General features: G+C 38.2%; 1 protein-coding gene across 2 annotated transcripts in view; it reads right to left on the bottom strand.

Moving 5' to 3' along the window:
- LOC108967887 (protein dachsous) overlaps positions 1-24,502 on the bottom strand; it is a 245,508-nt gene that overhangs the window by 8,742 nt on the left and 212,264 nt on the right. For both annotated transcript variants that reach the window (XM_018931550.1, XM_018931558.1), the window contains 4 exons: positions 22,513-23,032; positions 15,921-16,423; positions 4,859-6,077; positions 18-470 (listed from right to left, as the gene is read on the bottom strand). In XM_018931550.1, the coding sequence (XP_018787095.1) occupies positions 18-470; positions 4,859-6,077; positions 15,921-16,423; positions 22,513-23,032 (2,695 nt within the window). The remainder of the gene's footprint in view (positions 1-17; positions 471-4,858; positions 6,078-15,920; positions 16,424-22,512; positions 23,033-24,502) is intronic.

Here is a 24,502-nt window from a genome sequence, read left to right as displayed (position 1 = left end):
AAATGGCCAATACTCACCAACAATGCTGTAGAAGATCTCGCCATTTGCGCCCTCATCGAGGTCGGTGGCCACCACCGTATGGATGACCGAGAACTCGTTGTTTTCCGGCACGGACAGCGCATAGCAAGCGCCGGGACGAAACTCCGGCGCATGATCATTAACGTCGCTGATTGTGACGATTATTGTCGCAATATCAAATTGTCCACTTGATGCCGCAGCTGTCGCTGCCAATGGTGACGTTGCCGTCGTGCCTGCGCTTGTGAGCGTACCAATCATTGTTGTTGTACTTGCCGCTGAGGTAGCCGCCGTTGTGGTGGCGATATTATTGGTGTCATATACGTAGATCGGTATCGTGTAGCGCGCTTTTGTTTCGCGATCAAATTGTCCGCGTGTGGTGACAATGCCGCGCTGCCGATCAACGTGGAAGTGATTATCGGCGACACCTGTTGGTATCTCGTAGCTGAGATTGCCTGCAAAAGAAAAGCAAACGACACATGCAATGTATGAAGCAAATGGATAAATGCGGTAGTGTGTGTGTATGTGCATGTAAGTGAGTCTGAGAAAATATTTTCAAGGAAATTACATTAACAGTTAATTGTAGTTTGCATATTCGAGTGAGTCTCGAGCATTGTGTTTGTGGCTTAAGTTGGAGTCATGCACTTGACTGGACTTATGTCGGGGCTGATGAGTCTGTCAGTGGCACTGCTGACAATCAAAAAGTGATTGCTGATCTTTGACAGTTTGTCATGTCAATCAAAATCACTGATTGCGGAAGCGCGAACAAGTGAACAACGTTCGGAAATCTTTAAATTAATGCATTCATTTCACTCACCACTCAGGGCACAGACTAAACGGTGATTATAGTAGTAATAATAGGTCACCGGTTGACTTTTGAAATATTGCGATTTTAGTACCATTAGTTTCTTGAAAAAATCACTTTCACAGTAACATCTTTGCGATTCAGATAAACAGGATAACTTATTGGATATATCGTGCTCAATCAAAAGTCCTACGGCATATGTAAGAGAAAATATAAATAAACGTTGAGGTATCCTTCGATCATATTAGGATATATTGACTATATGTGACCTGGTCTACGAAAAGAGAGCTAACGTGCTAAAACTAGTTTTCTGGGAAACAGCTGTTAAAAAAGCATCTCACCTTCCTTGATTTTTTGACTCCTAAGCTCCCTTTCCGTAGACCAGGTCACATATAATGAAATATTTGTTTTAGTGAAGATATATTGATATGAAGTCTCGCTAAGGTAAAAAAAAAAAAAAAAAAAATTATGGCTACTAGAACTATCCATTTTGAAAGAACTACACATATAATTTATGCAAACTATTGTGATAGGGGAGGCGTGCTTCCCTTAATCATAGCTTAAACTATACTTGTACAAAAATCAGATATATGGAGTTGACAACAATCCTAAACTGAAGCAGCCACCTCTTTTAATAACCAACTATAAGTTACAATAAAAATCTCCATGAATAAAGATACTTTGGGTCCAGCCTTAATTCTATGTCTCTTATTTCAATCGAAAACGAAATGCTTTTGAAACCAATCTGTAAGGTCTACTCTCTCAAAAAAACCTTACTTTGTTAATTAGACTTAATATCGCTCAATTTGATTGTAAGTTATTGTTGTTTTTGTCGGTTTTGCAACAACCATTAACACAACCGCGTCACTGTGATTCTATGAACGCGTATTGTCCCCAACGACAAATCGATAAATCGTTTAGTTTTAATTAATACTACAATAAATGATAACATGTCCTTGAGAGTAAAACATGCAATTAAAAAAAGCTACAACAACAATAGTGCAGCTAGCAACAGCAACAGCCAAACCCAAGAGCAACAGCGACAATCACAATGGGATGAGCACAAACTCAGCTACGGAACACACCAACAACACTCGCAAACATACACTTGTTTAGAATACGCACACACATTTATACGTGTACATATGTAAATGCATAACTGGAGGTTGATGCTGGTGAGTGAGGTAGTGGAGGAACAGCATATAAAATGAATGCCATAAACTGAATGCAAATAAAAAATCAAAGGAAACCGTCCTCTACTTAATTTAACCGTGGTGGTCATAAATTTAGCAACATATTCAATGCAATGCCAGATGGAGCGGTGGCCGGGAAAATAACCACAACAACAAGTTAGTAACAGTCACCGGCAAGCCCATTACCACCAAACTGTCGTTAGCGACAGTGGCAGAGTAACGGAGTTGCGTAAATGGAATTGGACGATGACTACGGTCATCAGCCGCAGCATGGCAATGCCGACGGTATTGGTGAGAGCGGTGTAGTATGCATGAAATAATTGAGAATTGTAATGGAAATGCCAACGAACGGGCCCACCGTCAAGCTTTGTCTTGTAGAGGGTTGAGAGCACTTGGCGCTAAGCAGATTAAAAAACCCACACAAAGTGCGCGACAAAAGCTAGGATGTATATAATTTTATATAGAGAAGCATGTGAAGAGAGGCAGGGAGGAAAAACTGTAGGGAGCGCGGGAGGTCGATGACGCAGGAAGGAAGAGAGAGTCAGTAGCTGCGAATTAAATAATTCTTTGAGTGCCTAATTCGTAGCGCAAGTCTTTATGACAGAAGGATGTTCCTTCTAAGCTCCAGCAATTTACTTCAGTAGTCGTTATTGGACCAGTACTTATATATTATATAATATATAAGAGCTTTCTTTTATTTAATTTCAATCCAAACACATATATGTGGATTTATTGCGCTAAATTCGCACTTGGCTGTCAATTTTTTGTCACAAAAGTCACGTTCAGCTATCATTTTGTCACTGACGGTCAGCGCAGCTGATAGCGCTGGCAATGACTTTTAAAAGTGCGGCGCTGGTATTTTGCGCTCATTTATGTCCATACAGCGTGTGCATTTGACCGTCATGCATATGGCTTCCAGGCGCTGTTTTACTATATTGTAAAGACCGTACTTACTTTTATCCAGTTATATATGTATATAAACTCTTTCATATGGAAAGGCAAATGTTGGCAGGTAATGCTCGTATTCGTACATAGAAGGTTTGGCTTAAACAATGGCACAATATTTTATCAATTGTCGAAAGTTGCGCAATTTATCGCGACACTGTCCCTGCCAAAGTTGGCCGAAAGCACATTTTAAATGCCATTTTAGGTTAAAATGAGTCCAAAAATTTTCAATAGTAAAAAAATATTGAAAATTAACTAAATATTTCTTACGCATAAGCGGTTTTAAATTTTTGGAATGGTGCCATATAGTTTTTAGTGAAATAAATTGACAGTTTTTTGTGAGTAGTTTTACCGGATCTGTAATAAAAATGAGGTACTTTTAAGAATCACACCCTACTGTATAAGCGTCAAGTACATTGCAAAAGGTTGCTGTATCTCATTTATCTGTTCGCTAAAGTTAGCGAGTTGAAATTGTAACGAGAATATGTAGATAATTTATTAGGGAGGTATATCCATTATCTTCAATGTTACTAAGTTTTTATTTTACATATTAGGTTATCAAAAAAGTCTTGCGGTATTTTTGCTAGTTGGCGCTGAGAGCGCGTAGTTCCAGTTTTACTCGTCGCATCGGGTCATACTATACCTTTTTGGAAAGCTCATTTCACGCGCTAATACGTGTTTGATTGTCATTTCTTTTAAGTCGTTCGTGAGTTATAGCGTTGCAAACGTGGAGCAAAATAAAGAGAAAATACGGCATTTTTCACAGTACTACTACGAGAAAGGCAAAAATGCATCTCAAGCCGCCAATAAAATTTGTGCAGTTTATGGACCCGATACAGTTTCCATTTCCACTGCACAACGATGGATTCAACGTTTTCGTTCTCGTGTAGAGGTGGTCGAAGATGCGCCACGCTCCGGAAGGCCTGTCGTTGAAAATTGCGATAAAATCGCTGAATTGGTCGAAAGAGGCCGGCATAGTAGCAACCGTAGCATCGGTCAAGAGCTGGGCATCAGTCATCAATAAAAATTTTATGAACAATTGAAAATTCAATAGAAATACCGCAAGAAATACCACCAGACTTTTTTGATATGATTTTTTATATATGATTGATAAAAGTACGATTAAAAAGTGGTTATTAGATAAAAGAACAAACATTGATTTGTTGATTTTAAAGTTTAAGTCTTTAGTACCAATTATTTCGATCTTTCTGTTTGTTTTCTCTATTTTATCACTTTCGGGCGGAATAGATAGAATATATTTAGACTGTATTGTCTTTACCAACGTACAACTATGCTTTAGGAGCGCGACAGTCTACTGGGGCCCATCAACATTTCTTGACAGCCAACTGTAGATGTACACACATCTTTTGGGCCCTGGTTGATATACATTTTGAGACTACATAAAAGAATCATAGCGATATCTCTGTGTGATACCTCATTTATATTTTCAAACTGTATAAGAACTCGGTGTGTATTTATAGAACCTTTGGAGAATTTATTACATTTGACAGCAGTTTAAAACTCTGCTTTCCTGATATTACTTAAGACACTAAACTATGATTTATGTATATATCTCTTTTAAGCATTCTAGTAACTGCGTGAAAATAATTGAAAATTACCTATGTACATAAACAACAACGGTATTTGTTATTATTTAGGATAGATAGAGTAATATCCTCCTCCACGCAGTTATTAGAATACTTAAAAGAGATATATACATAAATCATAGTTTAGTGTCTTAATTAACATCAGGAGAGCCGGGTTTTAAATTGTTAGCGATATAATTTCTTATTTTTCCCACAATAGTTCAAAAAACTATATTACTTCATATAGTTGACACACTCAAATTGATAATAAAAGAAAATATAAATAATGTAAAGAAAATAATATTTCTACTTACCACTATCGCCGCCATTAAAGGACTTCGCCGCTACCTGCAGCACAAATGTGCCAGGGGCAGCGCTTTCCGATATATTTGCGTAGTAGACGGATTGATGAAAACGTGGTGGATTACTGTTGGTTCCTTGTACCAATATCTGCAGCTTCAATTGCGACTGGCGTGCCGTTGGTGAGCCGTGATCACTAGCGCTAACCACCAAGTTGTAGCGATTTCCTTGAGCGTTGCCTGACTCAATCCTTTCACCAATACCACTTGTTGCTGTCGGTGGCAGTTGCTTAGCTAACTCCATGTATCCTGTTTGTGAATTCATGCGAAAGTGTCCCGCTTCGTTGCCACTCACAATAGCGTAAGTAATCTCGCCATTCGCGCCGGCATCCTTGTCAATTGCCACAATATGCGCGACAGTCTCGCCAATGCGTAGCGCATCACTGACGTGTACGGTGGCAACGGGTGGAGTGTGAAACCGTTGATCGGCGACTGTAGCGCTGCTGGCTACAGGCGACACAAATTTTGGTGCATTGTCATTGACATCTGTCACCAACAAAGTGGTGGTTACTTTGGTGCGTAGACGCGAGCTTACATTTGAAGATTGATCCATAGCCTCAACGATGAGTGTATATTGTTGCGTGGACTCGTAGTCAAGTGGTGCAAGTAGCGTCAAAGCCCCCGTCAATGCATCGACACTAAAAATCGGTTCGGCCTCCTTGCGTTCAGTCGATGTTTGTTCGTTGGAAATTTCATTGCCAGCAATGCTACTCATTGGTGTATAATTGAGCAATTTATAGTGTAGATTGCTGTTGCTGCCCATATCAGCATCTGTTGCGCTAAAATTGTGGATTACGGCCCCGACATCGGTGGCTTCACTAATTTTTAATTCAATAGGGTCGTTTAACCATCTTGGTGGATTATCGTTTACATCGGCGATTTCTACTTTCACCGTAATAGCACTACTTTGTGGATTGTTGCTAGCGCTGGTGTCCAAAGCTCGTATTTCAAGCCGAAATTCGGACTGAACTTCGCGATCCAGCTGACGCGCAACTACCAATGAGCCGGTGTGTCGATCAATATCGAATGCGCCTTCGATGACATCCTTCACCAATGACGTGAGTGTGTACGTGACGAAAAGATCGCTGTTGCCGTCGATCATATTCTGTTGATCGATGCGTTCGTTGGGACTCACCGAACCAACCACAAAGCCCACTGGCACATTTTCGGGAACCTAGAGAAGGAAGACGAAAATTCTATATCACTCAAATAGCTTTTCATATAATAGTAATTTCTACAAATCATAAGAGGTCAGGTTTACCACGAATTCAAAATGTTAACACCTTCCAGTCCCTTGAATTCTCATAAAAATTTAGTTACAATTTAATTTGCGCATTTCGTAATTTCGGAAGCTTTGTAAGCCAGGGTTGAAAAAGTGCTATCTTAACAAGAAAGGAAGGGCTAAATTCGGGTGCCACCGAACATTTTACACTCTCGCACGACAGTTTTATCAAGATATCTCAATTTTTACTCAAGTTACTGCTTGCATGGACGGATAGACAGACATCATGATTTCAACTCTACTCGTCACTCTGATCATTTTGGTATATATATGTAACCATATATCTGACGATATATACCGTTATTAGCAACTTTATTGCGAGAGTATTAAAATGATGCCCTCTGAATTGCATGAAAATATCTGAGAGATTTACCGATATTTTCGGTATAAAGTAAGGTTAAGTTAGGCACTGAGTTCTTCGTGTTCGATATCAGAGACCTTGAAAAGTTATAGTCCGATCACAACAATTTTTCCACAAGGGATACCCCAGCTCAAATGCCGTATTTGTGTAAAGTTTTATTCCGCTATTATCATTGGTTCCTAATGTACATATTATACAGAGAAGGCATCAGATTGAATGCAAAATAGCGTTATATTGGAAAAAGGCGTGGTTGTAAACCGATTTCACTCATATTTCGTGTTATCAGGGTGTTAAGAAAATATTATATCCGAATTTTATTGAAATCGGTTGAGTACTTCCTGAGATATGGTTTTTGGTCCATAAGTGGGCGACGCCACGCCCATTTTCAATTTTATTAAAAACGCCTAGATGCAGCTTCCTTCTGACATTTCTTCCGTAAAATTTAGTGTTTCTGACGTTTTTTTTTAGTCGGTTAACGCACTTTTAGTGATTTTCAACATAACCTTTATATGGGAGGTGGGCGTGGTTATTATCCGATTCTTCCATTTTTGAACTGTATATGGACTGTATATGCCTGAAGGAAACGACTCTATGGAGCTTGGTTGACATAACTATAGTAGTTTCCGAGATATGTACAAAAAACTTAGTAGGGAGCGGGGCCGCGCTCACTTCTCCAAAAAAATAACGCCACATATGCCCCTCCCTAATGCGATCCTTTGTGCCAAATATCATAATAATATCTTTAATATCTTTATTTATGGTTTAGTTATGACACTTTATAGGTTTTCACCATTTTGTGGCAGTGGGCCGATTTTGCCCATCTTTGAACTTAACCTTCTTATGGAGCCAAGAAATACCTTTACCCAGTTTCGTCATTATATCTCAAGTTACAGCTTGCCAGGACGGACGAACGGACAGACAGACATTCGGATTTCAACTCTACTCATCACCCTGATCACTTTGGTATATATAACCTTATATCTGAGTCTTTTAGTTTTAGGACTTACGAACAACTGTTATGTGAACAAATCTGTAATACTCTCCTTAGCAACTTTGTTACTTACTTACTTTATTTGGCTTTTGGGGCCACACTATTTCAAAAATATATAAAATTTAAATTTTGATAATCAAAGTAAACATTGATTGTGCAAGTAAATGACAAAATAGAGAATTGCGTAAAATAAACAGCACCCCTTTGTTATAAGGTAGAGTCTGTATCAAATAAGTTAGACATCACAGTGGTGTTGATCAGAAATTAGAAGATACCTAAAGAGTTTAACAGAGAAATGACTTTCAAGCATTTGATAAGAAAATTTTAAGTATTTTCCGCTCTCACACTTAACCACGACACAAATGAAATGAGGTATTACTTTTTATACATAACTTAGAAGATTGTTTGAACCTCAAATTTAATAGCAGTCCTTTCTGATCTTGTTTTCTTAATATTTTATTGCCAAAAAAGAAAACAGCCCAATTGATTAAAATTTCGATTTGGAAATTTAAATAGAATAATTAAAAGAAATTAATTTTCGAAAAACGACCGATGATATTATATTTGTATGGTACATACATACAATGTTTATCCATAATAACAATGCTAATATAAATATGTATGGATTACTTTTATATAGGTCTCACGTTGCAGAAGATATTGGTTGTCCTCTACTGGCTCACTATTCATCGACCTTCCTAAAATCTCTGTTTACCTACAACCGTTAATAATATATGTTTTATTAATTAAACTACACGACTCTCGCCTCCGAAACACTGTAAACTGAGACAAAATCGATTTCGTTCCGCAGCTGCATTCGGAGAAATTATACATTTCAATGTGCTTGGTTAGGTGCAACACATCACCCGGTCAGCGGACTGTAACCGAACGAAGCAGAATGATGTCACAGGAAAGAACAAATATTACAACAACAACAACGGCAACGAAATGTCAGCAAACATTTTAATATGCAAAACCACAGAATTGCCTACGAGCGGCTGGTAAACAAACAAGCAAAAAAAGTCAGCAAGAACAAGAAATGTGGGTAAATATAATAAAAGTCAAGGAAAATGAAAAAACAAATTGCATTGTGCAGCGCTTGAGCACATATAATAAATGACACATACATATGTAGTTATTGTATTATTTTTCCTCTCTTTCTCCACCTCAAAAATGCACTCTCAAAAAATGACACTGATCAGATTTATGCCTCGAAACCGCAGCCGTTTGTGGTCTCGCCACAAAGCTTCACTGCTAAGCCGTGCCTTATCCGACTTGCCAAACGGCACTTTTGCATTGTCCACATTGTTATCGTTGTGGTTCTGTTGCAGTTTTTTGACATTGTTCCTTGCTGCCCCTGCTGCTGTTGCACATTTAAGTCATAATTTCTGTGGCGGCATTAAAAGTTTATGCATTCACTTTGTTTAATTTTTCACTAATTTTTATACTCTTGCAACATGTTGCCATAGATTATAATAGTTTCACTCTAATGGGCATGGGGCCGTCCACTTTTACATTGAAATCACATATGTCAGGACCCGTCCGGCCGTTGTCAAACAAATTATAGGTACCGAAAGTGTGGACCCTAGAGTCGATAATTGTTTTTTGAGAGAAAATATCGTCGAATGGATAAGACATATAATTGCAATTTTTATAAAATACATTTCTATTAGTAGTTCATCTGTATGTTAAAAACGGTTGAATCAGATCAATAGTTCCCTTGGCTCCCATAGCTCCCATATACCTAATATAAAGGTTTTCGAATTTCCGGGTGACTTTATGCTGCATATATCAACTAATAAGTGAGTCAATGAATATGAAGGAGCGTGTTCTATTGATAATAGTGTATTTCTGTGCTTAATATAATTAAAATTGAAATAGCCTCTATATAAAATTTTAGAACATCCGGCTGACCGCACTCCATATGAGTAATCATGGTATATGAAATGAAGGTAACTATGAATCCAGAATTGGCAAAAATAAACCAAATCGGATCGATACTAGCTATATATGTATGGTATAAGGGTATGAGTTATATAGAGTATATGTTTATATGATTCAAATTGCTTGGCTTTAATTTTTGCAAGTTGCAAGAGTATAAAATGCTCGGTTACACCCGAACTTAGCCCTTTCTTATTTGTTTTCTCTGTCTTATATTTTTGCAATTTCTTAGCTTTTTTGCATTCTCGATTCTGGTAATCAGCAATACTCTCATCACCTTTCCATCGTTGCGAACATGAAAGTTTAATCGCACAATCGCAGCAGTTGCCAGAGCGATTGTTGCTAAGCCACTACCTGCAACACTTACACATACTTACATACATACATAAAGTAGCTTTATAATTCTCACTGTGTATCTAGTACACATACATATCTATGCACATATCAGCGCTTAATTGCATTGATATTTAAAAAATTTGTTGCTGTTTTAGAACAATTAAAGCAATTGCATCACTAGCAAATAATACAGAGCAATTATGTTAACGGTCATTGATTCCTGTTGCGCCACTTTTTGTTTAAGCAAATGCAAAAGAGGAAATAAAGTCACTGTTGCTGCAGTGTATGCAGATTGAGTTTATTTCTGGTATAATCTTAGTACTTTCGCTTCACATCCATCAAAGAATGTTCAGTTCCGTTGTCGCCTTTTATATGGGAGCGAAGCGTGGAATCAATCGATTCGTATTAAATATGAGCATAACTGTATCCGCATACAAAAATGTGTTCTTAATTTAAGGTTTTGTGGTTTTATTTCTTAATTTCTTTCAATTAGTTTCTAACTGGAGAAATGCGAAATTTTTTCTAGACTAGTGTAAACTTTTGTGTATCGAGGTGACAATTGAGTGAATTTTGAAATTTTGAGGTGTAACCATATTTGACAGCTATTTGTTCTTTGCTGTATTTCTACTAGCTAGAGAAATTGGAGATCTTGAAATTGTATATTGGCAATGATATTACAGACTGTCAACATTGGAAATGTTGAAGAAAATCTTTTAAATCGAACAATTTATCAAGAAAGCAGTTAGAGTTATCTATCGTATTCTGGATGTCGGCAGATTTTTGAAAACCGATTTCAGATGATTTCTTGTTACTGTTACTGTAGTTCAGTGGTAAATTATTTGAGCATTGCCATTATCGTAGTCTCACATTTGAGTCACCTTCAGTTGTTTCGATGTGGTGCTATGTGTGGGTAGGTAGCAAATAGGTTTATAGCATAATGCTGAAACTTAGATCAAGATAAATCATCCATTTGTTCGATATAAGGTATTTTATATGCAAATTATAATATCGGCAAACTTGCATCCGAGTTCTGTTAGTAACTTAAGCAATGAATCTTCACGGAGAGATATTTTTAAAAGAACATTCTTGAGAGGCTTGGACGATGACAACAACTGATGAGTCGACGTTGCGAGTTTTCGAGAGAAAAGTTCTGCGAAAGATTTATGGTCCTTTGCGCGTTGGCCACGGCGAATATCGCATTCGATGGAACGATGAGCTGTACGAGATATACGACGACATTGACATAGTTCAGCGGATTAAAAGACAGCGGCTGCGCTGGCTAGGTCATGTTGTCCGGATGGASGAAAACGCTCCCGCTCTGAAAGTATTCGACACAGTACCCGCCGGGGGAAGCAGAGGAAGAGGAAGACCTCCACTCCGTTGGAAGGACCAAGTGGAGAAGGACCTGGCTTCACTTGGAATATCTAATTTAAAAGAACATTACAGCGTTCGAAATCTGGTATATAAATTATTGAAAGTTGCGGTGCATTGTAGAAATGACTACCTGATGTTCTTGGCAGTAGAGATGGCTGTGGGGGGGGAGTTCCTAACTGTAATAATGTCAGACCTCATTGCGTAGAAAAATTTTGATTCCAACATTTTTCAGGCGATTAACTGATTGAGAAAGTAGAAACTATTAACTCAACTTAACTTAATTCAACTCTACTCAACTCAACACAACTCAACTCAGACAAAACTTGAATAATTAATACGAATTAGCTTAGTAACCAGATCGCACTTATTGCTCAGAGTAAGCTGAATCAGACAAGGTCTTAAGGTAAAGGCCTTCAGATGAGGATCGCAGTGACTAGCTCTGCAGCTGGTGATCTTTGGACGAATCTTTACTTCTATCAGGCAATGGACTCTTGCCAAGAGTTCTAAATAAGATATCTAGGATGTTGACGGTTCCATATATTCACATTCCTCAAGAACATACTTGTTCATATTGCCCCAGCGAAAGTGCTTTAGTATTTGAAGTTTACAAGAGAGTACTCAGCAACCCAGAAACCTGTATGCCATTACAAAGGATGAAAGGGGCATTCGGACAACGTAAATCCAAAAATCGTGTAAGAACAACGAAACGAGAAGGCGTCAAAAGTTTACTTTATTTTTATTCGCGATCTTAGTATCGCACAAAGAAGCCGCCGATGCGGACCCAGACAAAACACTAGAGTCGCAAAGAGATGCGCGCAGATGGATATTCAAAATGCAACAGTGAAAAGCCGAAATGCGTCAATTTTAATTGCGCCTGCGCGAATGTGGAATTAAAAGCAACGTAGAACGGGCGGCATTAAACTCATGCTCTTGTTGTTGTCCAACGCGGCTTTCATGAGTTGAAAGATGGCGGGGAGGTGCTTGGTGGAAGAAGTGGCTTTTCAAACCCAATTAAATGCATGTCAAAGCGTATGTTTCGGGGTGTTGGAAACGTATCGTACAACACCAAATACACTCGTGCACAAGAAAATATATTTTAAGACCTTAATGCAAAAATATGTACGTGCACCAGTATTCTTCTGAGTGCGTATACTTGCAACTGACAATGCCATAAACGCTGCCACAAAATATTCCTTGTGTGTGTGCATGTATATGCATACGCGGTTTTGTGTTTGAGTGTTGGCTTGAGCGACCGCTCGAAGGTATGCAAAACACGCGCGAATCGAACGTGATGAAAATGTTTAGTAGCAAAGCGGTTTCCGTTGTCATTCGCACTGTGGCAACGACCGCAATTGACTGGTGTTTTAAATTGTACCAAATGACAGCGAAGGTTGTAGTCATCTGACAGCCCAACACATACACACACAAGCAAATCTATGCATTTGCATTGCCACGGTAAATCGTTTTAACCACAAAAAATTGAACGGCACATGAAGTTGTAAGAAAATAAAAGAGAGAAAAAGATTTGCAAAATAAAAAAACGAAATAAATATATTACAAACGAAACAAGCAGATATGCGAAACATAAAAAATGTCAAAGTAACAATAACAAGAATGTAATAATCATGACTTAGTGACATTCGGTCTGTAGCATATCTACTTAAGTTATTTTCATTTGTCGACAATGGACAGTGAAGCTACCATAACTGAAATGTGGTGTGTAATAACTTACTTTATAAGCAGTGATCTCTGAATATAAATAAAAGTTCTAAATTTGTCTATAACAATATCCTTATTGTCTTTGTTAAAAGGAACAGTGAAGCCACAAAGTTCAACAGAACAATTTCTTTTCAGATTTTAGCGTAGATTTGGATAAGAATCTTTGTTAAATTTCGTAAAAATAACTTCACAAGTAAAACATGTTTCCGTCCAAAGACCAGAGTTTGATCGATCAGTTTGTATGGCCGCTGTATTATGTGGTTTCAGCAAATGTGCGGCTTATTGGGTAGAAACGATCTTATGCAAAATTTAAGATATTTTATAGTTCACCTACAAACTGAAAACGATCATATACATACTTTTATACATTGTTTCCGACGTTACTTCGCGAGAGTTACAAACTTCATTGCAAACTTAATATCCTCTGTTCAGGGAACAAATATTACTGAAATATTGTAAATACTACGAAGTAAGTTTCCTCTTATTATTTACTTATTACTCCAATAGTTTTCGGAAACTAGATTACTATGGAAGCTGAGATAAAGACCCAAAGGTTTTTATTAATGCTAGTCGAAAAAGTCTTTTCGTATTTCTAATTAAACTTCAACTTATTTTTTATATTTATAATAATAAATAAATAAACAAATATGGAATTTAGGATGGAATGAATAAAATTCATCGCTGTTTGGAAGACTTCAAGTCAACAGAATTTTGGTTTATGAAATTTCATACGAAGAGCTGAAACGAGCTGAACGAAATTGTGACTACAGCAATAAGTTTATAAAGCTCTCTTTTGATATTTACTTTTAATTTAGAACACTAACTGCAGATCCCAAAACCTTTTAAAAATCGACTTATCCCATTTTGACTGGTATCAAATGTGGCACAGTGAGGGGTACGTTCTTTTTGATATTTTGTAAATGTCTTCTAATAGTCTTAAAAAGATTTTTGGCGATAAAATTTATTGCTGCACCATCTGAAATGTCAAATGCAACAGCTTATTTGCTCTCTTGAACCTTAAATTCGCCGAACCCCACTGTAACTCATTAATACCAACCGCTTATGGCAAAATTTATTTAATTTAACTTGAAAGAACTTATACGGGTTGAGGTTCTTTTGTCGACATACCGTGGTTGCGGAAGTTTTGAAATAAATAAATCTCGACATTTGCTCCCACGCTTTTAGAAACCAACAGCAAGTACGATACACAATGCCAACCCATATTCCCAAGCATATAAAAAAAGAAATACATAGTGCCAGTGAGATGAGATGAAATAAAGTGCATACAAAATCTGCAAGTGTTCTTTTGAGAACACAACCAACAAGCCGTTACGCCATTACAAATATTTCAAAGCTCCTGTGCTGTGTGAGCCTACCTCATGCCATTTTTTTCCAAATTCAATACGCGAAAAATATATATAGTATATATTTTTAAACATGTATGTGTGTTTCGTATTTATTTTGATAGTATTTTATTTTTGTTTCTTTTCTAGGCAAATCGTGTTTCCAACTTTTGTCACGTGACGCTACAAATCATCGTCACATATAGAATACTGCAGAAATGGAGAAATAGAAAACAACTTGGAACTAAAAGGAGCCGTTAAAGAGCAGCGACACTTCAACACACATACACACACATTGACTGTGTTTGAAACACATTCCCACTAAATCTGGTAGCTGGACAACCCAGCGGTGCGATGGTGTTGAAAACGGGGGGTGTTGGCAGAGGCAGGTCTTATACAAATGCCGCTCATTGTCAGTTTTACAAGCGTAATAACAAAGGCGGAAAGACAACAACAGCAGCAGCAGCATTTCTTGCTTGAAAAAAATGCCCAAAAAGAAGCCGAAATAAACTTCCACATCACGAATTTCCCTAAACGAACTGAAAGAGCCTGAAGATGCCTAAAATTTAACTTTACAGGCTGTCTATCTCATAGGTAAACGGTGGTTCAATGCTTGAAGGGCAGTCGCTGGCATACGTTGTTGCTGGCTTGAAAGTAGGACTAGAAGTTACAAGCGTGAAACAACGCTGTGGATTTTCCATTCCAGGAACTGACATTAGCGGCTGCACAATAGCGGCTGTGGCGGTTGTGGCAGTTGTGGCTGTTGCGGCGGCTACCGTAGATATTTTCTATGAATTGTAGTAAGCAAATGAGGCCAGGTGTTTGCAATCTAGGCTGGATGCTTTAATGATCACTGATATACTCACAGTCTTAGGTTTACTCATGTGTTTGCGCAATGTGCATAATGTGGCATCAACAAAAATGGAGCAAAAATCATTTAAAGTAACGTTAGTGCCCCTATGTTTGTGTATCGACGAACATATAGTTTTTAAATCAACTATTTTTAATTGATTTATGGTGGAAAGCCTTACTTTGAATAAGTTTGGCTTTCTTGATGCGTAAGTAGTTGAAACATTCGGGGTCGTTTTAGAATTTTGGGGTCATTGCGTCATTGCTCTTTTTTGGGTATTTTCATGGAACACTAAAACTCCTTTAACACAATTAAACTGTCCAAAACCCGTTCTTGTACCATAATAACCGTCTATCTGAAGCTTTTGCAAGATCATCTTTTAAAATTCTCACTTTAAGATAACTAGGATCTCTATGTGGTTTACATTAATGATGCTGTTCTGCCAGTTCTTTGGAGAATATAAAGAAAGAAGATTTTTTTACTGTGAGTCATCTTCTGTGGAATCAAGGAGATCTAAATAGTTACAGTTTTTTTGATCACATAAAAGAGTTTAGGTCTAGGTCCGTATTTCCTTAGGCTGTCATTGACACTGAAAGCTCAGAAACGTATAAGCTCCTAGGATCCACAGAAAGAAGCTTTTGTTATTCTTCTATAAGGAGAAATGTTTGATTTATAACTGTAATGCTATAAGTATTTGTAATCCCAACAGTACTGCATAGCAAAAGTTTGAGCACCACTGCTAAGCTTCTTTGTAAATTCGGCGTTGAAACTCGAAAATCCTTACGTACATATTTACTTTTTGAGTTTTCTTTACACTTACCCGAAACGCTAAGCTGGAACTGGTGAACGTCGGTCGATTGTCATTCAAATCCAACACCTCAACACGCAACAAACGTATTGACTGCTTGGGTGGATTGCCACCGTCTGTAGCCGCTACTGCCAAACGATAAATACTTCGATCCTCATGATCCAGCACGACTCGTGTGCGAATTACACCCGTTACTGCATCAATGTTGAACAGGCCGTAACCGTCCGAATCACGACCTTTCAATATCGAGTAGGTGATCGATGCATTCTGGCCGTTATCACGATCGACGGCACGAATGCGCACCACCTCAGTGCCGGGCGGCTGCTCTTCGCGTACGCTGACCACATCCTCTTGTGGATCAACAATGTCCGGCGCATTGTCGTTGACATCGGTGATGTGCACTTTGATGGGAATGCGCGCACTGCGGTAGGGGGTACCCTGATCGCGTGCCTCCGCCACCAGACCGTAGACGGCGCGCAATTCGCGATCGAGCGGTTCGCGGGTGGTGATCTCGCCTGAACATGCAAAGAAAAAATAAGAATAATGAAAAGGCAGGAAATTAATTTTAATTTATGCAAAAATGAGGAAATTCTTTCTTCACTTTTGTTTAAGCATATAAGCGATTTTTTCAGATGCTCGCAGTAAGCTCACTGGATTTGCAAATTAGAACAGATGTGTGCGGCGCCCCTTTGACTTTTGTTGACCTTTTTCTCTCTGCTGCGTGGAGAAATTGCAGAAAAAATAAGAATTCTTAAATGGCCGAGAAAGTATTGCCTTTTCAATTAGGCACCGACAAAAGCGCCGGCGGTCATCACATGATTTATTCTGCATTCACTGATTCTGTGTCAGATCGCGTAAATCATGCTTTCCCTGCATTTGCGCAGGTCATTTTTAGACGCCAATATTTTTCTTCTTGAATTAAAATCAAATTTAATAAAATACCAAATATCCACTCCGTTTGCCAGACTATTCAATCAAGCGGAAACTGGACAAATTAAACCCGCGAACAGGCGGGCAACTGCCAGCTCGTGTGACGCTTGAACGGTCACTCGTAGTTGATCGTTCGTTGGTATGTTCGTCAGTCGATTGCATTGAATACCCACTGTGGCCAATGAAGTTGAAAATGTTTTGACTTTCAGATTTAGGTCGCCACTCCCCGGCAGAGTAATGATTAATGTTTAGCAAAACACCAGCGACAACACTAATGGCAACAACAACAGTAACAGCGGTTTATAAAAACGAACACATGCGCATGATGCATGTTCTAATCGTATAGTAGTATATGTGTTTGATAAAAACAATAAGAAGATAGTTGGAATGTGGTGGAAATTAAGATACATACATACAAATTAGTGTATAAACATTTAGTTTATATACAAGTACTTATGTTGGAAAACTGAGAAGATATTAACATACACAGCTGTCGGATATGAGGCGCAAACTACTTCCCACCTGCCGACGCTGCTTTATATCACTGGCGGCCAAAAGCGCTGTGTGAGTGTGGGAAAATATATCGACACTACCGCAGTTGCCAGCAATCAGGTGTGATGGTGATCTCTACAACCTTTCTGGTTATTTAGTACATCTTGAGCTTCGTATGGTGAAAAATTTTCGTTTGTAACTAGCAATTATTAAAAGTACTACAATTAATGTAAAAGTTTGCACTTTCTTTTCATTAATTACTTACCGCATTAGTGGAATAATGTGAAGTTTCTCATTAGAAAACCTAATTTTGTAAATTTAACTTGATGAGTCGTCTGTGTTGAACTTGAATAGTCTTACATGAATATTTGATGTAGTTTGGCGTGAGCGAATGGATCAAAACGAGTAAAGAACCTGCTTTGTTTTTGCAAACTAAATAAAAGATAAGACGGAGCTTTAAAAAAATCAAAGCCCAACCGATACGAGCGGGACAATCCGCTCTTGAAAGATCAATGCTTAGAGTTAATATTAAAGCGATTTAGATTTGGAGTAGGACGGACTGATTCGATGAGTTTAAGATTTATTGTAAACAACTTTAACAGTAAGGGTCTAAATAGACCCGATTTGCTAACCAGTATATTTGAGTTAATTTCAGATAAGAAAAATTAGTCGCAAAACTGAAGTCTCATTAAGAATATTAAGTCAAGCATCTTCTTGCGACAATTAATTTTTAACGAAGACTTTAGGTCTATTGGTCTTAAAAGAAGCAAAGCTGTTATAAAATTACGTAGTCATAGCAATTTTTGTTCGAAAATATTTATACTAAGTATATGGGGGTAAGGGAAGAATTGACCCGATTTTACTCGTTTTTGACACAGGGGCATGCTATTATAAACAAAAATATTATGCCGTAATTTCAAAACTAGATTTCACAGATTGGTCGCTCGGTAAAAAATCAGCCATGAACACTGGCTTCCACATATTTAGTACGTGGATTCTTGAAATATTATGGTCCATTTTGACAAGTTTTGTGCGTTACATGAAATAACTTGGGCACTATTTGGGCAAAAATGTATATTGATAACTTTATTGATATTTGATTTGGGAAAAAATGAAAAGAGGAAAAATCAGATGGATTTGTATAAGTTTAACCAATTTCAACCAAATCTGGATAACTTCATCTACCAAATTTGGTTGAAATTGGTTAATAAAATAGTTCATAAGATACTGCATTTCACCAGGTGGGCGGAGAGAGGTCGTGGTTGTTATCTGATTTTATCCATTTTTAGAAAGAAGAAAGGCTAAGGAGGCTTCTTGTCAACAAGTTTGGTTGATTTAGCTTTAGCGGTTTGGAAGATACGTTCACTAAATTTAGGGTACAGGACTATGTTAACTTAAAAAAACAAATAGATCACAGGTGTACAGAGATCTTCAGTACTTAATTTAGTTCTTAATTATTACACTTTGTATGTTTTCGCTTAATGGCACTTTGTAGGTGCGGAAAAGTATTTCTTCTCAAGGTGAGCTTATACAAGCGTTAAGTGAACAAAACTAGTACAAGTTGCATACCATTATTATCATATTAATTTATTTTATACTCGTAGGTCGTAGATTCAAGAGGCTGGAAAATTGTTATATTAGGTATAGGGAGCTACAGAAAGTATTGATCCGATTGCATTAGACGCTAAGGTTGTGGTAAATTTTCAATGTATTAAGAGGCAGCATGCTTTAGAAGCTTCAAAAAATATAACATTTTTTTTTTTTTTTTTTGCTTACATCTCTTTCAAAGTTATCTAGGAATATGTCCCCAAAGTTATAGACGGGAATTCGAAATATTGTCGAAGCTAGAAGGGAAATAGTGGCCGAGCGTCTAGGAGATATATGAACGCTTGGGCGAAAAGCGAAAACTTTGATGCGCGGTTTCTCGGTTTTTCATTTTTACGATTTACCTTAATTGACGGGCGTGATAGAAAAAAACACTAAACGCTTATGGAATTATGGCAAAGTTTATTATCTTTGGCATTAATTTATCTTTTATTTAAACTAAAACAAAAGCAAAGAAAAATTAAGTTTGTACATATTTTTAAATAACATAAAATAGAAGTTTTTTGGTCAATAACCCTTTTTAAATTCCTTAAAAATTGTAGAATTTTACACTTATTTTTGGAATTTCCTTAGTTTGATTAGAAGAGAAGTTATTAAGGAATGTGAATCTCTTTGAATTTTTTGTTTCCGATAGAAATTGCGTAGAAACTTTTTAATATTCCGAAACCGAAGTAGCTGTATGAAGGGCAAAACCGTGAAAGTGTTAAAAAGAGCCCATGACCTGAGACCTATGTATTTTCGCAGTTTAACAAATTTAAAAATGCAGAAGTTTTTCAAATTGGGTGGTTCGTTTGTAAACAAATTCATGAAGAGACAAATTACGTCTTTTCTTGTAGATCCTTCGAAACTCCAGTGTTAAAAAATCCATTTTGAACTAACCAAAGATAAATATTAGAGCGTTTTTCTTTATGGTGTTGAGGCTAATCACTTATCATATTTTCATAAGCGGCACTTTCCAAGAAGTCACGTCATATGCGCGGTCCGTCATTCTCTCCATATTCAATTTTGATTTACGGCTACAAGATTCATAAAACTTGCAGCGTTCTGAATATTTTCAATTACGTGTATCTCAACTGAGTAATTGAAAATAACATCCGCACGAGATAAAAAAGAAATATACACACACTGAACCGCGAATATAAAGCCATCGTGTGTGAACTTGCAACAATGTTAACGATGTATCTATCTTCGCTGATGTGTTAATATTCCGCGCTACGCAATTCTTTTCGCAGCCACATTAAGTGAGTCAAAGCGTTATAAGCAATGCGGAAAATGCCGTTTATTGGCACATCAACCGACTTTCAATCACTTGTATGCTCATATATATGGGCTGCAAGCGGTCCAGCTGCTGCCGTGCGGAATATGAAATCAAACTAGTTCAACTGCGGTCAGCGCAGTGGCAGCTGTGCGCACAGACCAATGTTTGATACCTACTGGTACTGATGTGCAGTGGTTGCAGTGGTGAAGGAAGTCTTGAATGTTCTTACACATATGTAGCGCTGTTTCTCTGTTGGTATGAGTACCTGGTCTGCAGGATTAACAGCACCACGCGATTTGCATATTTAATTTAAATAACTGCTAAGCTCCTGATCTGTGCCACGGCGCACGAGCACACACATGACAGTATAAAAATGTATGTGTGTTTATAAAAATGCACTGGGAGCTGCAACATGCTGCTGCCGCACACACAGTGGCCACAAAATGTCAACCACTTGACATGCCATTGACGGATGAGCTGACAGCGTTAAAACTGTTGTTGCGCGCACACTAATGGCTCGACTGCCAGCCATTCATCCAGCCATGCGTCTCAGCAAAGCCGTTCGCCAAGATATACGGTTGATAGTGAGGTCTTCTTCTTAGTCGCGGCGGCTGCTGCTGCTGCTGCATGACGACTACAATGCAAAGTTGCGGCTAAAGAGGTAGTAAAAGTCAGCCTGTGCAACGTCTATCGCTGAAATATGTACATGGATATCATTTGATTACCAGCGAAAAGCAAGCGGCGTAAAAAACGACGAGATGTGTTGGTTGTGGAGGGGAGTAGCTGTGTGTGCCGTAGCTCTGACTTAGTATTTATTATCTACAATATCAGTGGTTGTTTTATATTTTTTGCGGCTACTAAGCACGGACAGGTTTACCTAATACATGCCTATGCCAAGAGACCCACCAGTTGGCCGAATCTTGAAAATCTGCTGCTACATATTACATTGCGTTTGCAGCGTTGCTACACACCCGTCTGTCTGCCAATTTAATGGCTTGGAAGCCCAACTCCGAACTGTCTATTTTGAAAAGTAGAACAGTAATGCTTGGCCACGGATCATGGCGCAGTACATGGTTGTCAGTCGGTTGGTCCATTTGTATCTCCGGCTTGGCCTGCGCGGCGTTGCACTACACTAAGCTGATCTGTGCTGCTGGAGTCTTTTTGAAGGAGCATTTATATCGCACTTTTGGCCCTGTCCTATACATTGCTAGTGTTAGGCCGCTTGCTTAGAGTGGTGCCGTTGCAAGTGCTGCCAGCAAGTTGATGGAGATGTTAGAAATGTTAGTTGACCGTGGCGGCAATTCGATTTTTTACTAAGCTGAAGTGACATTAATTTATGTTAAAAGGAAATTTTTAACTTTTACTGCGCACAAGACAAATAAACACATACATTGGCAGATACGCATAAAAATGCTTACACTTGCAAGAAGTGGAATATATACCGATCCAGGGCTTTTAAATTGGCTCCGGTTGCTCACTAAAAGGCAAATAGGTGTCGTCGGCAGAGAACATTTTGCTGGTACACAAAACTTCTAAATGACTAAATCTCTATATTTTGAGTATTTTTCAATGCTGTTATCAACCACCTATAGGCTGAGAGAAGCTTATAATGAAGAATTCTTGGTTTTGACCGTAGGGTGAAAACTACTTCTCAATAACCGTCCAGTGCAAAAAAACAAAAAAAGTACTTTGAACTTCCTTAAAAAATATTCAAAAAGTTAACTGACGTACAGTAAGTTTGGTTTCTCAAGTAAACTGTTCATGTGGGTATTGCTGGTGGCGAAATACATTCATATGCAAGAGGCTTTAGTTCGATTCGCTCAGGCTACAATTTGATACCGGTTTCGAGAGAATCGATTGATTTTGTTAAAATGGTTACGAATTCGGTCAAAATAATTTTTCATAAGTGAAGAATAAATGGATATGTGTCCACTACCTTGAACCTGTAAGGTGTGGAATGAATTAAAATCCTATTTGGATACTTGTAGAGGCAGAGAATAATCCATTCTTTCAATGAACGTCTATATCCAAATACTTCTAAAAAGTTAATGTGTGTAAGTTGATTTATATATTTCTAACAGATTAGTTTGGAATGAGATTAACACTCACGGGTTTGTGTATTTAAATTCGGACTTTGAAGTCTTTTAGCTTTCCATTTGTGGACTTTACCCGCTCTTAATCGGGTACTTTTCAGATTCGAGGATATGCAATTTATAAAAATTATGGAGTGGTTTCATGATCTTTTGGTAGTGTCAAATCCTTTAACAGCCTCAACCTCATAAATATTAATTAATTAAGTCTTAATTCGCGTGCACCCACCTGTTATGGCGTTCACTTGGAAACTCGTATTGGACGGTATCAAGCTGTAGCGTATCTCCGCATTCTCGCCAACATCCAGGTCAGTGGCGCCCACTACACCAACCAGCGCTCCACGTGGCATATTCTCCTCGATTACAAACTCATACGCCGCGCTCAGGAAGTGCGGATCATTGTCGTTGGCATCTAACACCTCGACGATGACACGTGCGCGTGCATGTGCAGACGGTGTGCCATTATCGCTGGCCAAAATGGTGAGCTCGTAGCGGTCGCGTGATTCACGGTCCAAGGTGCCGCGCAAATACAACCAACCGCTGTTGGGAAAGATACCAAACAGTTGCGCCAACTCGGCGTCGGCGGACGAAAGTGTTTGCTTTGTAGCGCCACTGGGGTGTAGTAAAGTCGGCGTTGTCAGTTTGCCACTAGCATTGAGTGTCAGCGTGCTGTTAGCACTGCTCACCAAGCGGTAGGTGATGCGCGCATTGTTGCCGGTGTCCAGATCGATGGCTGTCACTTGCAGGATCTGTAAAAAGAGAACAAAAGGAGTGTGAACATTTTGATTGTTAATTAGTTGTGGGCAACAGAGCTTAAGCTAGTTGTGTGGGACAGTGCGATTTTCAAGTGATTTGCAGACTTTCACTGTGCTGTTGGTATATGCAAATTGTTTGCTTTATAAAGTTTTTGCTGTTGTACATGTTTGTATGTTTTTGACGTTGTAGCCGCCGCACAGTTACAATAGCATTTTAAGTAATTGTAGTTGCAGTAACTTTTTTTACCACGATTATTTGGGGTAGTTGCCGGTACTTTAAATCACAATTAACCCATTGACCGCAGCGGCGCGGCTCCCAAACTTCCCATTGGTTGTTGCTTTTGTTGTACATAGTTGATGTAGCTACCATTTGTGTGGCAAGCTGGCAGTCGCTTGTTGCTGCTGTTGCGCGATAAAAATCGTGTCTCTAACTACTATGTGATTTTCGGTGAGATCGCAGGCGATTCGCTCGCTGGTGAATGTGGCCCGTTTTGTGTATTGCCGTTTAGTATGTTACTGCTGTGGCAGTGTGTTGCTTGTTTGTTTGGCGGCCGGTCACAGTGAAATTGCGATCTGTTTATTGCACAAACACAAATACTTATTTACGTAAATTTGGTAGCTTTGGTGGGTGTTTGCTGCAACAATGTCGATTAGATGCCGACGTGGAATGACCAAAATTAGGTGGTCGAAGAAAGTTGGTTGACTCTCTCTAATAAGGCTAAGTATATTTGTAAATATGTACGGCAATTGAGGTTAACTTTCGAGTGCGCCTCGCGGTAAATTGGAGGTTAAGGTATTTAACGAAATTCAAAAAAAAAAAAAAAAAAAAAAAAAAAAAAAAAAAATTAAAAAAAAAAAAAAAAAAAAAAAAAAAAAAAAATATAAAAATAATAAAAAAATGCATATATAACATAACAATGCTAGCAGTGCGTGCACCTTTTTGCATACTTTTCTTGCGGCGCCATTTGCATAAATGCAAATAAGTCTTTGCGCATGCGAATCTCTTTCGGCTTCGACTCGGCGCTTATACATAAAAATGTATTACTGTAACGTGAATCACAATTTACAAAAGATGGAAATTGCTTTATTTTGGTAGGCCTTAAGTCATCCAAATACCTAATTTTATTCTTAGCGGCCAAACATTTGCAGTGACATTTATTTACAGCAAACTTCGATTTGCTGTGTCTACAAAAGCTCAATTGCCATTCACATTGCACATAAATTACTCAAAGTTTGTCTGAATTGATGGACTTGAAAACGCGACAGTCCGCTTCTTCGTTTTTGTATATGAATTCAATTTTTGCAATTTTTGTGTGTATATCATGCCATTTCAGGACTCAACCTTTTCTTCCTCTTCTGCTTGGACTTTAAGAGCAGTATTTGTATATTAAAAATATTTTATATGTTGCCAGGCATATCATTTGAATCAAAAACGTCGACTACCGAAAGCTATTAAAATATAAA

This window comes from Bactrocera latifrons, unplaced genomic scaffold (genome assembly GCF_001853355.1).
Source record: "Bactrocera latifrons isolate USDA-ARS-PBARC rearing strain unplaced genomic scaffold, ASM185335v1 scaffold_101, whole genome shotgun sequence".
Taxonomy (NCBI): Eukaryota; Metazoa; Arthropoda; class Insecta; order Diptera; family Tephritidae; genus Bactrocera; species Bactrocera latifrons.
Note: the sequence above shows the minus strand (reverse complement) of the source record. Positions and strands in the feature narration are given on the sequence as shown.